The sequence below is a fragment of the Numenius arquata genome, chromosome 4 (genome assembly GCF_964106895.1).
Source record: "Numenius arquata chromosome 4, bNumArq3.hap1.1, whole genome shotgun sequence".
NCBI lineage: Eukaryota > Metazoa > Chordata > Aves > Charadriiformes > Scolopacidae > Numenius > Numenius arquata.
In genome coordinates this window covers 48395486-48418189 of record NC_133579.1, presented here as the reverse complement: position 1 = coordinate 48418189, position 22704 = coordinate 48395486, and the positions used below count along the sequence as shown (strand labels likewise).

Genomic DNA, 22704 nt, shown 5'->3' with positions numbered 1-22704 from the left:
CAGAACAAGACAGTCCTGAGAAGGGGAAAACTGTGGGCTGGCTACAGGACCAGTGCATCTCCAAGGGGACATCTGGAAAGAAAATTAGTAGGAGAGAAGAAGGAAACACTGCACATGCCCTCTTTTACTTTACTTGCTCAGCACTGCTATTTGTTTGGATTTTTTTAATAAAGCAAATAACAAGCTGCTTAGTTTAAATTATACAGTGAAAATTAACTGTCTTCACTGCACTGAATTCCTTTTCATCATCTTAAATTCCTCTGTTGTACTTCTTAATCAATTTTTGCCTGGTAGGTTGGTTTGCTCTGGCCAGAAACAGTGCCGGATATTTAGCACTGCCTACTCATCCTCTTTTCTTGCAGTTTCCACATTCTTTAACCCATATACCATATTCTCCAACCAAGCATAGCTGGTTCACCTGAGTAATTCTTTAATAACTCTTTAGGCTTTATCCAAGCAGCAAAAGCATGGATTACCTCACTTTCCTGCTGTCCCAAGGCAGGAATTATTTGCCTGAGCTCTGCATTTCTTCCATAGCCCTGTGAGCATCCTTAGAGCATAGTGAAAATGCTGGGGCTTGTGAACACTCTGTGTGGCAGGGATCTGGCACCTTGAAGGAGTTTTGGAAAGTGATGTCATCTTTGCTCCAACAAGATTAAGTTATAGGCAAAAACAGGCTCTGAAAGGGAGAAGAGGACAGACCAGGACCTTCTGCACTCCTTCCTTGCAGGAAAGCCTCAGGCTGAGCCTTGGAGCTGGACTAAGTTACAAAAAATACAGGATAAATTCCACACACCCCCACCCCCCGTGCATTTTTTTATCAGAAAGAACTAAGAGGTTTATGCAGGGTCATGGGGAAAAGAGAAACACAAACCTAAAATGGAACATGACAAGTTTGCTGTGCTAGAGGCAGTGACCACCTGGGCTGATATAATCCACAAACTAAGAAGACCTGTTTTTTCACTAAGTAGCTCGTGTTTGCATGCCTGCCTGTTTGCACACTTTATCACATTCACAAGCTGACGAGGAAATTTCCCTTGTCCACCCCCACACTTCTGCGGTGGGTGTTATCAGATGTGCTCTCCTACTGTGACATCCCCTTGTGGTTCTGCAAGATAGAGAAAATGAGGTCTGCATTTGACTTCACCACAGTTCAACAAGCTCGTTTCCCTGCTCGCCAGTGATAGGAGAGCTCTTGGTCTTCAACAGCAGTTGGGAAACCCAAACATGACGTGGCACAACATCACCCAGCTGTCTGAAAGCTTGCAGCACAAACGCTTTAGAGACCTAATGACCGCCCGAGTTGCAGGCAGTTTCGTTTTTATTACTGAGCTCTAGAGCAAACTTATTCCATTCTTTCTGCTTTCTCCCTTTTGACTGGAAGCAGACTAAGGTTACAGAGACAAATATCCCCAACTTCTGACTGCATGGTGTCCTGGTTTGAGGACACAAACCATGACACATATAGTCACTTTTGTTGTGATGTCCTACCCTCTGGTCTGTTACCTAGAAGAAAATCACCCTTTTAGGAACAATTAGCTGTATCGTTTACAACTTTCTGCTGGAGCCAGAGAGGTTGGGGGCAGGAGAGGTGCTGTCCTATGTAGGTGCACAGCAGGTTACTTAGCAGGTCAACAGGCTGTCCTTTTCCTTCTGAAGACTAATAAGGGATTAGCATCAATACAGTCTACTTTCTGGACAGATTAAGATTTTGGAAGCATCAAGCAAGTTGTTAGTACAGAGTTACCTCCCCGGGCCTGGGCTTGGTCGCAAGAGATCAACATCACTGGGAAAAGGAATCCCTCTTACAAAATCTGTGATGGGCCTTGCTTTTGGACAATTTTTCTAAATCAGATCCTTCGTACTTGGAATAAGAGTCCATATTATGGCTTCTTTTTCTTTAGAAATCAACATACAAAGACTCAGAATTCAGCTGTTTCTCCTTCAGGCTGTAAGATGTTACTGCCAGAAGAAACAAGACACAGCCTATTTGTAGGCACTTGATTTTTTTTTTTTTTTTTTTTTTTTTTTTTTTTTTTTGAGTGTCTAGTGTTAGTGTCTGGCTTTGTAACAGTGACTAAATATTTATGTTTGGCTGTCAAAAGTGCATAGCAGCAAATCAAAGTAAGCATTTTAAGACCTGGTTGCCAAGAGCGACTCACTGAGACTACAGAACTGAAGATCAGAGCACCCCCTTTCCCTGGGCTTCTCTTCAGAAGGAGGAGCGAGCCACTTTCTGCCACCTCCTCTAAGAACCGCAGCAGTCATCGGGGATGGCTTGTTTTGTGCTGAAACAGCAAAACAGGATCACTAAGGGGAAGAAAAGAGCTCATTCTTTTTGGAGGAAGGAGTCACCCCAACCCCCAAAATCAAATGCCATCAGTGAAAAGAACAAATCTTCTTCAGAGGGAGACTTAGCAACAAGCATGAAAATAAAACAGATGTAAAAACCAAGGCCAGAAAGAGAAAGCAGAAGCCTGTACACAAAGGAGCAACAGTGCTGATGGAAAAGTCAGGGAGAAACAAGGGCTTGAGCATGTACATGCACCCTTTCATAATGCAGCTTATTGATCTAAATGACTTTCAGATTAATAGAAACAGTAACAGAAGATGTTCCTTTCTGAAAGACGCTTTGTGCAGTGATGGTTTGCTTATTCTGAATTGCAAAGATAAACATCCTGGTTCTAGTTGCCATTTTCTTTCCCCATCTCCTAACACAGGATCACCATCCACGCTGACAGCTGAAATTAATAAATGCGCTTCTTGATTTAGCAGGTCAAAGCGATCTACTGCTAAGTTAATACATCCTATACTTGTCTATATATTTCACAACACAGAAGGAAGGATGACATTAATTTCTTTTAATTAGGGTACAGGACAGGAATTCAGAAGATGAAAGTCTATTTTTGCATTTGCCAAAATCTTCAGCACCTTCAGCAAATCCTTTTACCACCTGTTAAAAAAGGGGAAAAGAAATAAGAAGCTTTCACCATCTGTAAAGCAAAGCTTGATGATTAAAACTGAGAGACGCTGGAAATACCATGGTGATGGAGACTCTTCAGCTGAATATACAGCCCCCGCTGTGATAACAAGCAGCACTCCCATCTCCCTTGGCAGTCAGTGACAATAAAGACAGAATTCTCCTACTTGCAAGGGATGCTGGCACCTTCCTTACAAAGGATTCAATGATTTCTTTTTCTGTAATTTTTTATGGATCTTACTCCTTTAGACATTCTACTATTTAGACTGCAAATATAAGGATTTCTACTTTTCTGGCAAGTACATGACATGCATTTTCTTTAAAAAGTAGCCCATGTTATGATCGTAAAAATGGAATTTCCTGGCTGTTCCCAGGAACATACATGCACATGTCCCTTCCACTACAGAAACTTTTTCTCAGTGAAATTTGGCTTTGGATGTTGAGGACATGCTGAGAGAGTTAGGGTTGTTCAGCCTGGAGAAGAGAAGGCTCTGGGGAGACCTTATAGCAGCCTTCCACTACCTAAAGGGGGCCTACAGGTGAGGGGGGGAGGGACTCTTTATCAGGGAGTGTAGCAATAAGATGAGGGGTAATGCTTTTAAACTGAAAGAGGGGAGATTTAGATTAGACACTAGGAAGAAATTCTTTGCTGCGAGGGTGGTGAGACACTGGAACAGGTTGCCCAGAGAAGTTGTGGGTGACCCATCCCTTGAAGTGTTCAAGACCAGGCTGGATGGGGCTTTGAGCAACCTGGTCTAGTGGGAGGTGTCCCCGTGCAGGGCAGGGGGATTGGAATGTGGTAATCTTTAAGGTCCCTTCCAGCCCGAACCGTTCTATGATTCTATGTTTGTAGGATTTCTGGACCCCCCCAAGACCCTGCAAGAATTGTTGTTCCCTCAGTGTGTCAGGCATGCAGAGATCCCAGATGCCACCCGTGGTTATGTATAAAGCAGCCTGTGCAGCATAGCTCAGTCCTGATCCATCTCCTGCAGGTTGCACTCTGAGCATGAACACAACTAGTTACAGGAGTCAGGAGCTGGTGCTTCATTTCAGCATCTTGCATCCATTTTACACAAGCAAGGTGTGGATTTTGAGCAGCACTAGAAGAGCAAAGCAGAATTCTTGCTCCTAAGTTTGGGAGAAGGAGGGATATGTCTTGGATTCTGCCTTTATTTCCTCAAAATTACTTGTAGATTTAATCATATCCTCTGAACAATCTCAATTTACATTACATCAGAACAATGCTACTTTCTGTGGTACTTCAGGATGACAGTTTGAAGATACTCAAAGCTGCCACCAAATTTTTATGGGTAGTTTTTACATTTAAAAGGATCATTAACTATACAATCACATAATTGCATCCTTATGTCACAGGTTTTGTTTGAAAAGCTCTAATGGTTTCTACATATGTTAAAAAACTTGTTTTAGTGCTGAGAGCTTAAATGCATGACAAATTGTCTGGGAGGAGAAATGAAAGGGAGTCCATTTAAACTTCCATTTTTGTGAGGGAAGGAATCTGACACACTGGAGGCACAGCAGGAAACCAATGAGGAACAGAATGTACAACCATTGCTGCTGTTAAATATAGATCCTCGGCTCTTGAGGCACTGAAGAGCTTTGCTCTTTGGGCCTCGTCTGCTAACAAGTGTTTCATGTTGAAAAACACCTCACCTTCTGGACATTTAAAAAAGTTGAGTCAGATGAGAGTATTCTGCCTCTTTCTCCAGCTACTGGAAGTTATTCCAGAAGGTACTGGAGCACTTTTCTACAGGTCAGGCAAGCATAATGTTGCTGGATTTTCTGTTTCTGTTTTAATTTTTATTAAGTCTAACATAACTGTCAAATGCACAGCTCTATTCTGCCATTAATTGCGTATTACAAGTGAAAAACCCGAAGCAGATGATTCTTTATGCTCTGCTACAGTTGTGGTTTTTTTCAAGCGAAGGTAGGAACAGTCCGTCCTCCACTGACCTTCAAGTATTACTCTAACACAAAATATACTAGAATGAGTCAAACAGTATGACTACAACTGCATTATGGCAAGGTAAATATCATATAGTTATACTTCCTTCCACTGGCAATATTTCCAGGAGACAAACTTCATAAAGAGCTGCACCCAATAGTAAAATAATTTTTGCTCAATAAACAAATACAGAGAGCTGTTATAAAGTCCAACATGGAGCTCAGCCAGAAACAAGCCACTACTTTTAAGTGGCAATATGTCAGCTGCAAACGAGCAACTCAACAGGAGCCGAGCCATTTGTATAGTCAAACGCGTAGGAGGCCTGAAATGCCAAAGTTAAGGCCACAGGTGGTAGTAGGTTTTGCAAACTGAACACCCTGGGTCTCCACACGTGGACCTACGGTTTTTGAAAGGGGTTTTTTTCCCCCTCTCTAAATGTAACATTAGATTTGTCTTCTTTATGGAATTAACTGAAACATTTCAAAAAAGCAGCCTAAGCGTGGCTGAGGGAACGGCAAATACACGCTAGCCAGCTGCCACGCCTCGCATTTTCCACATCAGAACCAAGCACAGGATTTCACAGTGCAACCTAAGCAGAGACCTCTGCTACTGTCCTCCCTCCATCGCCTAACTGTTGTGATAGCTTTACTAAGCAAAACACCACCGTCACAAACAGTTAAGGTAGTTTTTTATACAGGAGCTACACAGTATGAAGCCAGCTGCTAGAAACAGGAAGCTAGAGATCTGCTGTCACGCTGGCAGATTTAGGATGCAATGCCTGCTCGGCCGCCTCAGGAGGAGGCCAGGACATGCAGTGTGCTTTAAAACACTGTAAGGTGACAACATTAGTACATACAAATTTCTATATGCAACTTGTTTAAGTGCTGGATCTCCATGTGTATGGATTCTTGCCAACAAAACCACTCTCAACACCTGCACACTTTGTTTGTAGGACAGGGTACTTTGGACACAAACCTGTGCGCTTGTGGCAAGTACATCCCTGTGTCCTTGTGGCGCATACATCTCCCTTGCCTGTCTAGTCCATCACCATAACTAAGGACAGGCAGTCAGCAGACAAGCATGAATTTCCACACATCTCTTACGATTTTTCATTTGTGCCTCTTTTTTTCCCCAACACAAGCGTTTCTACCCCACCCCTGCCAAGAGCAGATAGGAAAGACCTTTTTAACTGTTTCATAATTAGCAAAGAGCCCTTTTGCCTTCCCTCTCACAGAGTGGTGTAGGAAAGCCCTAAGTATGCACAGAAGGGAAGAACCTGGAGAAATATGAGTAGACATCTTGGGACACTAGCTCCAACAGAGCTCCCCAGTGTGGTACAACCAGAGCTCTGGGGATTGTGTCCTCCAGCAGAAAGATTAGAACAGCAAACCCTGCTAAAGGTAATGCTTTTCAGTGCAACACTTCTCTACAGTGAAATAACGTCATTTTCACTTCCAGTGGCTGGAGAAACCCTGTAATGTTAAAAAAAAAAAAAAAAAAAAGAAGTGACTTGATGACAAGAAATAGTTGCAATAAGGCAGGGTGGCAGATGCCCCATGGCAGCACCACAGCATAAAAGAGAAATACAACAGCTGTTGATACTTAAAACAACCCATCTTTATACTACTTTGTTACAGACGATCTCCAACATTTACACAGAGACATATTCTTCATCTAATACCCCTTTATCCAATTGGAAAACTTTTCCCTTGCACATTTAAAATACAACAAAGGGGGAAGCTCAAGTAACTTGATAGAAGCTGATACTTCGCTGCCTGACTTGGGCAAAAAGTCAATGTTTGACACCAAGCAAACTTTACCATGGAAAATAAACCCCTGCATTACATAGGACAGTAATACCAAGGCTCTGAAAAAAACCTTTACAACTTCATCTGCAGCTTTCATGCTATTGGATTCCACAGCATGCACATGGGGTTTCAATACCTCTTTTTTTTTTTTTTTTTTAAAAAAAACCACTTCAAAAATAAATGGATTATCACAATGATTGCTTGCTAACACAGGGTCTGATATGTGATAGAAAGTATAAACTAGAAAAGTAAGATTGCTCGAAAATATACTCAAGTTATTTGGGAATAGATCTGTAAAGCAGATAAAGAGTTTCTGTGGAGCACTGAAGTGCAGAAATAGTTCACATCTGAACTAATGGAAAAGAGTGTTACCATTTCCTCTTTATTTTTCTTTATACCGACAGATTGTGTTTAGACCTTGTAAAAGGTTACCCCTCTGAACTCTCGCAGTTGACTAACAGAGAAAAATACGTTTCTTGATTATTTGTCAAACCAAACATTACAGACTCAAGAGGAAGATTCAACTTTAATCAAGCACTTGCACTACTTACCTAACCACACACAACTGGAAACGTCACAGCGTGCAAACAGAAACAGATGTTCGCTTTCACAAACAAATGCCATCCCTACCCATCCATAAATCCTTCGGACGATGAAAAGGAATCATAGTCCTATCAACCACGTACTGACTATCCCAGAACATTCTTCAAAGATACTTATAATATCTTTATTAAATACCAAATAAAGATATTTTCCTCTCTCTGAACTTTATCTCTGCAGTCTCTTTGGGATAGTAGCTTCCAAGACAAGCACTAGATACTTCTAGGGGAATGCTTTTAACTTGCACAGTGAATAATTTTGAAGGGAGGCCATCTATTCTCAGTATAATCTTATCTTGCCTCCACTAGACCCATTAGCTTATCAGAAATTACTGGAAATACTTTTTAGAGTAAAAATCTTGATTACTGTTTCACATATTTGAACATGTTTCCAAGCCAATCCTCCTCTTTCCTATCTGCAAGGGAAGATCCATCCTTTTCAGCATTTTTCCCATCCTGCTCCAAAGATGTTGAAACTTGGCTGCAATGTCTTTCTCATGGCTGAACAGCTGCACTCTCTAAAGCTAGTCGTGACCTAGTAACAGACAACACACAGCCAGTATAAAGAAGCAGCAAATAGCATTGTATCAGTCTAGAGAAAAAGACGTGAAGTAAATTAGATATTTCATAGAATCATAGAATCATTCAGGTTGGAAAAGACCCTTGGGATCATCGAGTCCAACCATCTTCCCTACTCTACAAAGTATTTGTTGTAAAGTTCCATACCAAAAAAACCAGAACATGCACAGGCAACCATACCACGGTTTCTGTAGGTGCACCATTCGTCCCTTGGTCAGACTCTGAGGCGGTGGCTGGGATCAGATGCACAGTTAAAGGCTGGTGTTGTCCATGCCTACTCCTAAGCAGGCTAACTTACTATTGGCATCCTAGTAAGACATGTACAGTCATCATCTTCTGTGTTTGCCTGCTGTCTTTCACTTGTTTCTCCCTGTAGTCTTATTTCTCCCCAATCTCCATCTGTCTTGGCCTCCCTGAGTACTTCTTCAATTCCTGACTGCCTTGAATTGGACATCGAACCCTTGGCTTCTCCAAGACACCAGGCAGAACAAGCTCATGCTGTTATCATGTCATGAGTATCATGAATAACTCAGATTTGATAAAAGCTTTAGTTTCTTTCCCATGAACTACCACATAATTCAACTCTGACACAAAGCCCTAGGAAACCAGGCTTCCTTTCTTTGTGCATATAAATAATCATCTATGTCTCTTCTTCACCACTGCTATATTTCTACTTACAGAGAAAGCAAAGGAAGGACAATTATAATTTTATGCATGACATTAGCTTGCAAACCTTGAATTCAGAAAAAAAAAACCCACCAAGAATTCTATGTGCAGTCAACATACCTTGAAGAAATCTATACGCTTTTCCAAATACGTACATCTTCTTGCAGTATTTGCAGCACACATGCGCTCCACTGCAGCTGCTACCCTTTCTTACAGCACAACATATTCATGTGTGCCAATGTAATTAGCAGTCCAGACATTACAACCTTCATTTCCTCATATCTGATGGTCCATCAGAAGTAAGGTACTTGGAGAAACAGCAACATAGGGAGAACGTGTTTTAAAGTGTGCAAGTGAATGACCGGTTTTCTTTTCTCCTGCGAGTGCTTGCATTCATGCCCCACACTGGGTGACAAATCCAGGCAACACCATACACATTCACAGAGTAACTGAGTGTGTATCTCAGACTTTCACTGAGCAGCAACAGAAGCATCTTATGTGGAAACTGAGGAACAGCGTAGTGCCTTTCTGCAAATGCAACTCCCCAACAATGACTTTGCAAATCACAAGGACATTCTTCACTCCTATTGCCTGCGTTGCAGTGAAGAATGCTCTCAGCAAAGGTCATGGATCTACCTTGACAGTCTTGCTGCAGGTCATGAAACTGCCAGCTAACCAGTGAGACTACTTCCTCAGGGTCACATCATTAGATCATTTAGTTTTGGCAACCGCCATGTAAGAAGATTGCCCTGAAAGGTTTGATTTTCTGCAGAACAAAGGAAAAAGCTGAAGTTTCATGTGAGTTATGAAGCAACCCCTGGACCACAAAAATGTGCTAGATGGAAAAGAAAACAATGACATTAATTTCTTGACTCCTGGAAGAAACAACACGCAGCTATTGGCCCAGCATAAGCTCTTAAAACCCCCCGGATAAAATACATGGAAGAAAACAACATTAGAAGGAACAGTTATTAGACCTGAATCTATCTCATGCTCCTGGAAAAAAAAAGTCAAAAGGTGAAGCTGTTGCAAGCTCAGATGATTGCCTCATCTGCATCATGACCACCAGTGTAATAGGAATTCAGCTAGGATTTTCATACCTAGAAATTCCCTTGAGAGTGGGATGAGAGAAAACAGCCAAGCAGATGACTTCCCTGGTAGAGATGCTGAGCACTATTGCAATCTTATACTTTAGCATGTATCAAATATTTATACTATACCCATACCTCATCAAATAGAGAATATAATAATTTCATTTTAAAAAGTAACAAACTATTAAGCAGGTGGAGGTCTTGAAAAGGAAACGAATGCCTAAACGTTAAGTGAAAAATCAGGTCCACTTAGAAAAATTAGTACTTAATCCAAAAAGACAAATAAAGACTAGAGACTTTAGACTGGAGAAGCATTCAACACCCAGGCTGTGGGATGGAGTACAACAGCATGCTTTATGTTCTATGCAAGCAGGCGTGAAAAGCAAGGTAAGATCCCCCGTTGTCATCCACAACCAGTAACCAGGGTAAAAGCAGCAAACATCACCAGATTTACACCCTGCCTTACTTCGTGAAAGATCCTTGGAAGAAACAAATTTAGGCCTCCATCAAACTCCAAAAGCAGTGAGTAATTTTGACATTCAGGCATTTTTTGATGGTGATGAAGTTACCCTCAGAACACCCCATCCTAAAAGCCTCCCCTTAATACTTCATGATATATCATTGCACTCTTTTTCCATCAGTGTGAACCAGCCAGGATTGTCCACTAGCATCTAAAGCTCCCAACACCAGCAACAAAACCAGAACAAATCAATGGATGCATTAACTCCTGTAACTAGGAAAAGCACAGATTCCCAGCTTTGAGTTTTTCTGGCAAGCAAAGAGTCCAGAACCCTCCAAGTCCCAGGAGAGCACTCCACCACCAAAGAAGGAAGTACTCTCTCACCATCAGTCTTGAGAGATGGCAAATTAAATGATATCATTCTGCAAATACTCAGTGGATCTTGGCATCATTGAAGGGAAAGTTTGAGAGCCTGAAAAACCATCCATCCCAAGGAATCACATGGTCTTCAGCAACAAACAGACAAGATGCGAAAAAACAAGCAAGATAAGTGATGTAAATTGTTATTCAATCAGAAGTGATTTGGAAGATTCCTAGTGGTAAAACAGGGTAAACTTCCAGCTGCTGCCAGCTCTTCCTCAGTATTTGGGAGTAATCCTTGGGATAAGTAAGCCCTTTGCAGAGGCTGAGTTCAGGGTGCTCTAAGTGAATTCCTGGTGCTGACTACTGCCCGGTGAGTCTTCAGGAAGCTTAATATGAAATTTCTGCAAGTAATCTTTGGAGATACTCCTGATGAGCAATTTCACTGCATAAAGAAGCCTCCTTTTGTTGAAGTGATGGTGCTAGCCTGACTAAAATCAGTGTTTGAAATTTAATTTGAAAGCGAAGAGTTTCAGCTTAATCAAGTGCAAGGCAGGTTACAATTTCCTCAGGATGAGAGGAAATGAGTTTGATGGCTCCAGGAGATGGCAAGAAAACTCCTGCAAAATGAGTTCTTTAAAAAGTCAGGGGAGCTAGGCTGACTATCTGAGTAGTAAAATGAAGGCCAGCAGTAGTCAGCTTCGATTTGTTTAATATAAAAGATCTCCATGCTCAGTTCCATCAGAACAATCTCTCCCTAAGGCTATCATAATACCTCAGCTTCATCTAGGAAATAAGGCAGCTGAGACAATTCAATGAGAGAAAGTTAATTTTCATGGGTGATATGCTGAAAGGGAGATCCAAATTTTACAGGTATGATCACAGATGGACTCTAAACTGATGACTGTGTCTCAGTTTAGGAACACTATCTCAGTATTTAATATTCTAAGAAGTATCAGCTCAAAAGAAGTCAAAGCAAGGTGAACACTTGGAATTTTTAAAAAAGGAATAGAGCACAAAGTGCTATTTTGCAGCTGTGTAACTCATGATGCACTTGTATCATGAATATTGTGAGAGCTTTGCCCCTTCCCATCACAGAAAATACACAACTTAGAACGAGGGAAGGTTCAGAGAAAGGCAATTAAGACAATAAATAGCTTCCCCATGGGGAATAAATAGACCAGTACTCTTTAGCTTGGTAAACAGATGACCAAATGAAAAAATAAGGTAGAAGACTATAAAAGGAAAGGTAGGACACAAAATCTGGGGAGATGAACTGCTCATTGTCTTTTCCAGAACAAAGCTTGAGAGTCATCAAAAGAAGATGTCAGTGGGTCCTTCACACAGTGGAGTTCAATTACATAACCTGTTGCTACACAAAGTTATGGATATCAATGGTCTGCTGCCATTCTAAAACAGTAATTAGGTATTAAGTAATCCTTAATGGACTTTTCATCCATGGGATGCAAAGACATCATTTTGTCAGGAAGACCATTTAGTATGACAGAGGAGGATACACGGGGGTGGTAACGGACAGAATATCTTTAGGGGACTGGAAATTCAGTTTGCAGATATTAAAGTGTTGGCTCAGTGTTAAGGTTTCATCCTTTCTGTAGTTCAATATATTCATCCTCTTAGGATGGAAGATATTTCCGTTCAGAAATGCAGAAATTTGGAGCAATAAGAACCAATACAATACCACAGGAACAATGACGGAATCTGAAGCTTCATCCGCTGCAACTGATGCAGTCTCAAGTACCTCATCTACACATTTCTTCAAGCAACAAGGATGAAAAGTCCCTCCAAAACTCAAGAGAATGTATGTGTTAAGAAGAAAACTCATTAAAAAAGGAGCTTTCAGATTAGTGCTCTCAACAATTAGACAATGAAAACATCACGACTATCATCTTTCCTGAAGATAGCTCAAAGAGTTCATGTATTAAACCTCAGATGTCTCTCTAGCACATTTCATCATTTTAACCTACAACCAGTAGGGAAAACTGTAAACTTGGCACTCTTCTTGAATACTAGGATAAATAATGGCTTCTTTTATTGGAAGGCATAGATTGGCTAATGGGAGTTTGTTATTAGCAGGCTTGGTGCTGGCTCTCCTGGCATTACCAGGGGAATAAGAGGAGATCAGACTACTCTTCTCAGTAACTTCCAACTGCCCCTCCACCCCCTTTCCCCTGAAGCTTTTTGGGTAGGGCTAAGGGGATTGAATTAGAGAAGATGAGAAGTGTTCCTGTTTTGAGGACAAAGACATCATGACAGAAGCATAATCTCCTGCTTTTACTCATCAGGCTCTTGGTCCCTACAGCAGGTCAGTGAAACGGGAGCTCTCATTCTTGTACTGACGCTCATTGTTACTGCACGGCACAGAGGAACCACTGAGTGCATTTACTCGGGAAATGCTGATGTGACCGCCAGGCATGTGAAGCCTGAGGTGCTGGGGATGTGTCTTTGCTTGCCAGGAAGGAGAGAGAACAGTGGGCACCAGCTCCTTTGCAGTGATGAGAGATCATTCTGCTCTTACCTTACAGCGCACACAGAAAAAGCCTTTTGTCTTGACTGCTTGGGCAGAGGTGAACGTGCAAAAAGTACTGGAAGTACAACCTCTACAGATGCAAAACTGATCTGTTACTCTCTAATACAACCTCCATCAAGATTTAGTTTCAGAAAAAAAATGCATAAGTTGTTGTCCGAGGGATAAAGCAGTGACAAAAGCACTGCAATACCTGCAGCTGGTTTAAACAATTATAGAAACTCAGTCTTACCTGGTTCTACCTCCTTCCCTCCACATGCAGCTGAATCTCTATAGCAGAAAAATTAGTAACACACCCGCACTGAGTCTAAACACACAGGGGAAGGGCATATAAGGCTTAGCTCATCTTCTGGACTGGAGCAGACATGGAAACACTCCCTGCACTAATCCCTACCACACGGATCCACTGCTGTTTGCAGCAAAGACTGGCTGTTCAAATACTTCACCAAACACCCGCTACTCATAGGGTTCACTACACACAGCCGCTGGTTAAGTATATTCCTGTCTTAATTTCTCTTAAGATTTTGGGAACCATGACCCCTAACCTCAAGTCAGCCACTGTTTTTCCCCCTGGTTATATTCATTTCTCACTCACCAGCCCCTCTTTTTGATGGAGTCCTACACTGACTCCATCAGCAGTGGGGTTTTAATGTTTCCTGACAGTATCATGCAGCACGTTACATGCATAGAACATGCTGTTATATTTGCAGGCATCTTCTACCACTACTCAGGTTTGCAGAGGTAATGAAATCTTTTCAGGGAGCCAGATGCTTTTGCTGTGTCATTGTGCTTTTGCTGAACGTGGCCTGAACACGCATTTGGATTTAGAGAAAGAAAACAAACAATTATTTTTTCTTCTATTGATCAGCATATTAATAGTCCCATCTGAAGATGACTTATAGTTCAGTGACCTCTATACTCTCACAGGAGAAAACCAGGCTTTCCCATCCCACTCCTCACAAGCACAGCCAGGTATTGCGTTAGGCCTCTGCCCATTATGAAGACAACATAGGTTGCTTCCCTGACCATAGAACTATATCTAGCCAGGCTTTCTACTTTCTGCAGTTGCACAACGGTTTTCAAGTTAAGCTGTGCTCATCAAATGTGCAAGGGAGAACTCCTGCCCTCCCAAAACCCACTTGAAAAGTACCGACACAAGCACTGACTTTAAAGTCTGGCAACGTCTTCTCTTCTTCCTAAACTATCAGTCAGAAGTGATTGAGGTATGTTATCAAAAAGAAACATTTAGTCCCCGGCTACTTTTCCCCCCTTTCAGGTATGGTATCTACTGCCATTGTCGATGTTCTACAACATTCCCACAGCAGAAACCTCATACCAGCTGCTCTCACCCATGCTTTTGGTTTCCACTGCCTTGTCAGCCTGTGGTGCTGCTCTGTTGTCTGCAGGACAGTCAACAAGAGCTGCACCCAAATGAGTCCAAGCAGCATTTGCAGCCCCGACTACACAATTTAGCAAAACAAAGCCCATCATTCAAGTTTTCTTCGTCTGGAAGCTCTTGCACCAGACAGAAGGTTTTAGTGCAAAACTCCACTCTGTCAAAAGATGTTAGCTTTCCCAAGTTACAGGGCCCCCAGAAAGGGCTGGAAACAGTGCACTCTTGTTTACATATGAGTGGAAGAACATATCTCTGCTACTTAAAAACACCTACAAGTGCATTACTTCTCTGTAAAGCATGTGGGTAACTTCTCCCCAGTTTAGTGTACCTTCAAGTCAAGAAAAAGTATTTTAGAGAACTTAAAGATACAAAGTCTTCCATGAAGCATGTTGCCATCTATTTCCCTATCGTGGAAAAAGCTTCCAGTGGCTCATCATTGGCAGTACATCCTTCCTGAATATTGTGTCTCTCTCAATGTAAAATGTCTCTCTCGGTATAAAATCGTGAGGAATAAAGGGACTGTTTCATCACTTGACAGGTAACAGGAGAAAAAAAGAGTTGAAAACCATCATGGATACAATGCAGCGACAAGCATAAACACTCTGTATTGTTCCCCGACCTTTCACTTCACTTTTGAATTGCAAATGGATTAATGATAGCAGAAGAGGCAGAGAGATAAATGTACACAATGAAAAACTTTTCCGCTTCATCCCTTATAGGATGCGAACAGAGTTTAGCTGCAAAACCCAAGCCTTTACGGTTGAAAGTAACTTTTCATAATTAATCTAGAATGCCTAAAAGATGTGGGAAATCTGTTCCCCAGTTTAACATTAAACTGAAATATGACCCTGTCTGTTCCCTTTAACTGGGAACATCTGGCAGAAAACTCTGCTGGTCAAAATTTACTAGCTAATAAAGACTATAATGAATTTCCATGGTTAGAGAGTTATGAATGTTTTATATAAAAGCAATCATGACACTACAAAGCACTCAACACTCAGAGTAAAGGCAAATATTATTTTGTAAGGCATGAAAGAAAGATACATCATTGCAATTTAAAATTAATTTTATGTCAATAAAATAATGTACTTTTTTTTTCTTTTTAAATACAGAGCCCAATTAAAATATAACCAAACCTAAACTTTCAAACTCCTTAAAGCAAGAGATCAGACAAATATGTCAAATATGTTTAATTTTTTTCAAAATAACTGATGGCAAAATAAAATATTTACATCACGTCATACTGTGTAAACATGTAACGTCACTGTACAAAGAAATATACATGCAAAATAAAGCAAAATTTAACTAAAACAATAAAGGAAAATAATACACAAACATAATGATATGAGGTTGGTACGAATACACATCCAGTTTTGAAGTCAGTTGTTTTCTTTTAAAAAGTTTCTGTACAACTTTACAAAAAAACCAAAAAAAAACAAAAAAGGAATAAATAGAATACAATGGAAGCCGCAAAGCTCAAATTAACCCAAGCTAGGTTATGGCTTAAGACCCATATATCTAACTATTGTGGGATGTCGGCTTGGTTTCATTAAACATGGCATTTCACACAAACATAGATGACAACACACCCATATGAACTCCGTGATGCACAGAAAACCATCTCTGTCTTTTTAAATAGCTCACGTTAATATTACTTCAACCTTAAAAACAGCTACTAAGACAATTACATTACCTGTCAGATTCTCCTCATCTGACCACTACTTTCTGCATGTATTCTTCACCAAAGAGCACAAAATTAATTTGTTCATTTCACAGAAAGAAGTAAACACAGATTTGAAAATTCTAAAAAGTAGTAAGTGTTGAGACTGATTTTGGGAAAGTCAGACTTTGGCATTTTGAATATAATAATAAATTTTAAAAAGTGTCACCCTACTTCTGAACCAGTTTGAGATTTGGGATACGAATCTCTCTCTTTTTTTTTTTTTTTGAACAATCCTTAAAACTGACTAGTCTTGTCTAAATTCTATGCTAACCCTCATCTTAAACCAATAATGACAGTGTGGTAAAACACACCTGCCCCTGCCCACCCAAAAACCCCAAACACACAGACGAAATCATAAAGCTCGCCGTACTAAGTATGTGCTTTTTCTATATATTTATTACAGTTACAACAGAGGTCCTCATAAATAGTTGCATAAAATGTTAAAGCCACAACATTGCACATGATATGAAAGAAAACAAAATCCCAAATGAGTGCATTTACAGTATTTCATCCTGCTGTATACTGCTTGACAATCGGGTCGGCAAGCTGGGCACCAACCCAAAGTCCTTTTCTAAGGGGACAGTGAGTACTGACCCAAACTGAAGACCCGCACAGTGGTATACCACCATTTAGGAAGGAGGAGGGAAAAAAAAGGACAAGGGGAATGGGAAAAAAAATTACAGACTGAAGGCAGGTAACAGTCTATATACAAGTAAGGCCTACATTTTATCAGAGCAAAACGATTCATTCTATTTGTATGCAAAAACTTTGAGGTTGGATGCACTTAAAAGCAGAGTCTGATCTCAGTGCACTGCTACGTGAGATACATACAGGCGAGGCAACTGGAAAGCTCTAGGACCAAGTGAAAACCAGATGTTATAAATGGAGGCCGTACCAATGGGCAGCCATTTTGGTGAGTCTTCTCCAGGCATGATTTCATTTTTAACACCAGTGCTTTGAACATAGGCATTTCTTTCTTGAATAAATCTTGAAAACGGTAGTTAAGTTCACTTGCAAAATTCAACTCTTGTTTATTAAAAAAACTATTTTATTTTAATTTTTTTTGCAGAAACCTGAATAAAATACTGTTACTGTATCACTCGTGACTGCTTTTTGCAGAGTACAGTGCTATCGTCCTCCACCCCAGTGAAGTCTGCATCGCCAGTGACCCGCGCCGCCCCGCGCGGGTCCCCCTGGAATGCGTTTGCACACGAAGATTCGCTAGCAGCTGGTTGGCTCGGGGTTTGCTTTCCTCAAAATTCAAGTCAACAGCTGATTGGCAGGAGGAGTCTATCTCCAGTCTGATTAATTGGCAGGAGGAGTCCATCTCCAGTCTGATTGATTGGCAGGAGGAGTCCATCTCCAGTCTGATCGATTGGCAGGTGAAAGAGAATGAGAGAGAACTTCAGGCAAGGTCAAACTCTTGGCAAGAGCCTGCTCTGTAAGAAGTTTTTAATGCTACGGATGGGTCGAACATCATTCTGGTGTTTTCGCCGCTCAATGAACGAAGTCAGTCTGGATATGTCAATGCTGTCAGCACTTTTGCCATTCCCCAGCTGCAGCCATTGCTCCTGGAGGGCCAGTGCAGCCGAAGGACGCTTAGCTGGGTCATCCTGAAGTAGGAAGCATACAAAATCTTTGGCCTTCTGGCTAACTCCTTTGAAGTAGTCATCTGGGAAACTAAAGTCTAAGCGGCAAATATTCAGGCAAGTTTCCTCTACACTTTCATCCAGGAAAGGAGAGACGCCACTAAGAAGGACATACGTGAGCACTCCAATGCTCCAAACATCTGAAGTGAGGGAAACAGGATTTCCAAGAATAATTTCAGGAGCTGCAAACTCTGGGTTTCCAAGTAACTGGTGGATATAATACGTGGTATTGAGCTGGACTGCGTCTCCGAAGTCAGCCAGTTTTATTGTTGGCTTAGTGGAACTCTGGTCCACCAAAATATTTTCAGGCTAGAAAACATAAAAGCAGAAGTTAAAATGTCTTTTTTTCAAGTCAGATTAACACACATTTAATGCTCCAACATTAGTGGTTCCTAGCCAGTGCTCTCAGCTCAAGAATGCGGCAAACAGCTGCAAGCTACAAGGATTACTGCTGAAGGCCAGCTCTGCAAAGCTCCTAGGCAGTCCTACCAAGGCTTCCCCCAGACCAACCAACAGGCAATTTCTTGCCAACCACAGTATGCAACGAATGTGTTTTAGCTGCTGGCATGATAATTTTTGCAGGAAATATAGTTCTGCCAGATAATACCGCGGATGTTCACAACAGCAGCTCTGCAAAGTTGCATAGGAACCTGGGTTTGGGAACATAAGCTTAAAGAACAGCAATTACAAATATAGGGTGAGTAAAGCAACTGCTCTATTTGCTTTACGACAGAGAGACAACAAAACCCTTGCTTTTAAGACCATGTCAGAATTTTCATGATGCTTTCAACAGAATTCAGTTTACTTGGTGATTCTTGAATGTAACGCAGCTGTACAGATGGAAGTCAAGGGCTGTTATGAGACTATGGCAGACGAAGATCCTGTAGGACGCACATGGCTTCAAGAGAACTGCCCCACTCTTGGTGAGCTGAAAGTGGAATTATTTTTATGGTTTTATTTCTGAAGCTACTGCTGCTCTAGCTGGGATCTTAGCAAAATAGGAGTGACTTCCCTACAACTATTTTTTAATTAGTTCATCTGTATGTATCCTGAGACTGGAAAAAAGTACTGGTGAACTCGATATAGCACTTAAAAAAATTAAATTTTGGGTCTCCATGATATGCAGGACCAGACTAGTTCTGTTTGGAAAACAGAAGCATGTGGAGGGGAGACGCAGACTCTTTTTGCTTTTTATCACCATGACCCCTTTTGGCTACAAAGATGACTCATCAATGGTAAAATTCCTTATTATTCAAATACAGGTGGAAAAAAAGTGTAAAGAATAAGTCTTTAATTAATATTCACATTAAGACCTTACATAGCTTTTCCTACTAGAATGCATGAAATTCTTGTGGCTCAAGCAAAATTCCAAGGGTAGAAAAGAGGCCCAAAGAGGTACCATTCACATAGATATCACAGCCCTCAGTATACAAAGATGAGAAACAGATTTGCAGGAACGAAGAAAAGCAGTCTCTCTCACAACAAACTCTATGCTTCTTGAGGAAGAAATGGATTTCTGCTGCAAGTTTCTCAGAAAGTAAATAAACAAATGAATAAATAAATAAAAACCAAACAAAACTGTTCCTGTCCGCAACTATTTCTAGCACAAAGGACCACGCAGGGTCATCAAGGTTTAAGGAGAAAGCACAGGGAATTCAAAGTTTCTGCTTTGCTGGCTTGAGTGATCTAAAGCATTTGGGGATGGACCTCTGACCCATACCCTTCATACAGTCTCAAGCAATTCACAGTTCTATGTTCTCAGCTGCAAGTTTCCTAGAAGAGGAAGGGTTTTATGCCTGAAATGGTGCACACTGCCAGGAATCCCATTCACTCCTTACCTTTAGGTCCAAATGTGCTATTCTGCAGTTGTGAAGATACTGCACAGCTTCCAGAATCTCTCCCAGGTAGAGTCTGATCTTCCCTTCTGTGAGGTTTCCCCATCGCACGACGTAGTCTAGAAGGCGACCCTGGTCAGCCCTATTGGAATTACATGGGTTATATTTTGGATTAATCCACAGATCAAAACTGAAAGAAAAACTTAGCAGGAGTAACTGTAGCCTGCAGCACTTAGAGAACCAGGGTATGAAGAGGAGATTTGTTATCAAGCTACCAAATCACAACATTCCTAATTCACTTGTTCAACCACTTGATATAAAATAATTCTTGGACCTTCAGGCTAAGACAATCATCCACGTATCAGTTTAATATCTCAACTTCTTTCCTTCTGAGTATTAAACTCAACATTTTAATAACAGCATCGTACAACTGCAATATTTTACTTAGGTGTTTTCAAACTTCTATGAAATCTTAAAGTTCCTTATTCATAAACCACTATAAATACCCCAGAAAGTTAGTGTAAAGATTGCATTTTATAGATAATATTAGAGCCTACACACATTTCTAACACTAGTATGTAGTTGGTGGAGGTCTCAAAGGTATCGAGAAGGCCAATGAGCTGGGGATGCTGGAGATTCTGCATGACTCCAAGTTCATGGGTAACCTGGTCTCGCTTCATCAACTTCTTATTCACAAACTTAGTGGCTACTGCTCGCTTGGTTCCCTTCTGGTCACACTTCTTAACGACAGAAAATCTGCCCCTGGAATACAATATTGAAAGGAAAGAATTAACCGAGAGATGCAGCAAGGTCATATCTTTACCTTGAAGGGTATCCTGAGAGAGATCTAAATTTAGATCTCTAATAAGCTACCCTTACAGACCAGTTTCTGGACATAAACAAGAGGTTTTCGGTGCATGGATCTTCTGCAAAATGTATCTGTATAAATAATTATCTCCTGACAGACATCTGTTTTATTGCATTGCAGAGAACTCAAGTCAGAGTAGCATCCAGCTTTCAAAGGTTGAAACATTAAGTTGGACAAATGTACATTCTACTTATATATTTGAACTTACTTTACCCATTTTCAGACTTTTTTTTGCCTGTGACTATCATCCCTAAATAAAAAGGTTTAGGAGAGCTTCACTACAGAAGCAGCATCAGTCACTGTAAGGCATTCTTATAAAAACAATAATCCCTTAATCCATGATACTACTTCAGCCTAAGTACGTTCTGTTTATGCAGTGCCATCTAGTGCTGGTGACATCTTTGCTTCCTCATTTTGATTTAATCCAATGCAATTCTAGCCTTTTAGGCTCATACAATAACTACTTTTCAAATAGAATTTCATTTTTAGAAAGAGAAGTTAATATTTTGACGTAGATAGCTTTGGAGATCAGCATACAGAACGCACCTGCCAAGCTCAGCCACTTCACTGTAGAGGGAATCAAAGTTGTCTTTCCAGATTACCATGATCCCATCACTTCCAGGACCTACAAAAGGACAGTATGGCCAAATTTTAATACACTCAGATACTCCTCAGAACTAAACTGTTGTCATCCTAACCAATGTATTGTTTCAGATGTTTACAAAAGGAGTAATATTTGGACTTCACATTCAGTTTGGGAATAGATTTCAGGAAGAATTTGACTCATTTAGACTGGCCCCTATCATCTTTCTTTTGAAGCTGATTGTGTCCGTATTGAAAAGCAACTCATGGCCTCATACTGCCCATCCTCTTGCAGCTCAGAAAGAAAATTATTTCTGTAATCAACTACTTCATCAATGGTTTAAAAGACTACTACAGCAACAAAAGGTAAAGAGCATTCTTTACTCTTTACACAAGATAAAGCACAAGAATTGACTACAATCAAATGGCAAGTCCTTCAAGTCCAGAGGACTGAAAAAGACTTCATGGTTTGATGTTGAAACCTTACTTTGTGCTACAGCCTTAGAGTTTTCATTTTGCTCTTATGAACTGGGGAAATGAAGGCTAGGATGGCTCCAGAAAAACTGGGGCCAGAACTTCTTTGTAAAAGTATTAGTAGGGCTGAGTAGAAAGGCTAACAAAATACAGCTGCCTGTCTTTTGGAGTCTAGTTGCAGAGTAACCAAGACATACCAAATTGTGGTTTAGTTTTGATTGAAAACGAACACTTACTTTTGGACAGGGTCAGTAAGACCAAAGACTGTGGCTGAAAAACAGTAGTTTAGTCTACAAGACTTCAGTGACTCTGATTCTGGCGAAATCACAGTTTTGGGCTCCTGTACTGCTGTTAGGAAGGACGCTCATTACATGAGTTCCTTAAAACACACAGTTTCACACTGATTCTTGTCCATCAAGAGCTTTTTACTCCCCTGCCTAGAAAGCTTCCTTGGTTGAGATACTATCAGTGGAATCACACTGCCCTGTTAATCCCCATATGACACAGGGTGTCAGCAAGACAAACCGGATTACACACAAAGCAGCCCGGGCAATGCAGCAGAATAAATTCTGTAGTGGAACTAATTCAGGCGCAGTGGGAATTGTCTGTACAGGAATAAGTAACCTTGACAAGTTGAAGGAAACAGGGAAAAGAATAGATATCTTATGTTCTATCTCATTATCAACAATATACTCGCCACTGGAGAAAAAAAAAGTGATTGGATAGTGTAGCAGCTACCTGAAAAAAACCCTCTATTTTTCAGGAAACATTAGTGTAAAGACCAAAATTTTATTTTCTGTCTCTTTTATATATTGCAACACATCCATTCTAGGGCTTAACTACTGGCTGTCTTGGGTCAGTGAGCAGGAAGTGCCGGAATAATCACCACCTCAATATTTTTGGCAGTATGGCACTGACTGTGGCTGCCAACAGGCAGAGCTTGAAGCAGCAGCACTGATTATAAACCCTGAAAAATTTCAGCTGAGGTTTTGGAAGGGACACACCTTTCACAGTCTGGTTTCAACATGCCAGGAAAATGGTAAAGTTTTTTTTTTGAAAAAAAGGGAAGAAAGAAGATATTTTAGAGAGGTTCAGGACAACTGTACAGGTCCCCATTATCAGTTGG

General features: G+C 40.8%; 1 protein-coding gene across 1 annotated transcript in view; it reads right to left on the bottom strand.

The window, feature by feature from the left end:
• Positions 1 to 15631: 15631 nt before the first annotated feature.
• TRIO (trio Rho guanine nucleotide exchange factor) overlaps positions 15632 to 22704 on the bottom strand; it is a 261531-nt gene continuing 254458 nt past the window's right edge. Inside the window, exons 54-57 of the mRNA XM_074146261.1 lie at positions 21069 to 21147; positions 20216 to 20416; positions 19658 to 19796; positions 15632 to 18128 (exon numbers count right to left, since the gene is read on the bottom strand). Of these exons, the coding sequence (XP_074002362.1) occupies positions 17586 to 18128; positions 19658 to 19796; positions 20216 to 20416; positions 21069 to 21147 (962 nt within the window). The 3' untranslated portion in view covers positions 15632 to 17585. The remainder of the gene's footprint in view (positions 18129 to 19657; positions 19797 to 20215; positions 20417 to 21068; positions 21148 to 22704) is intronic.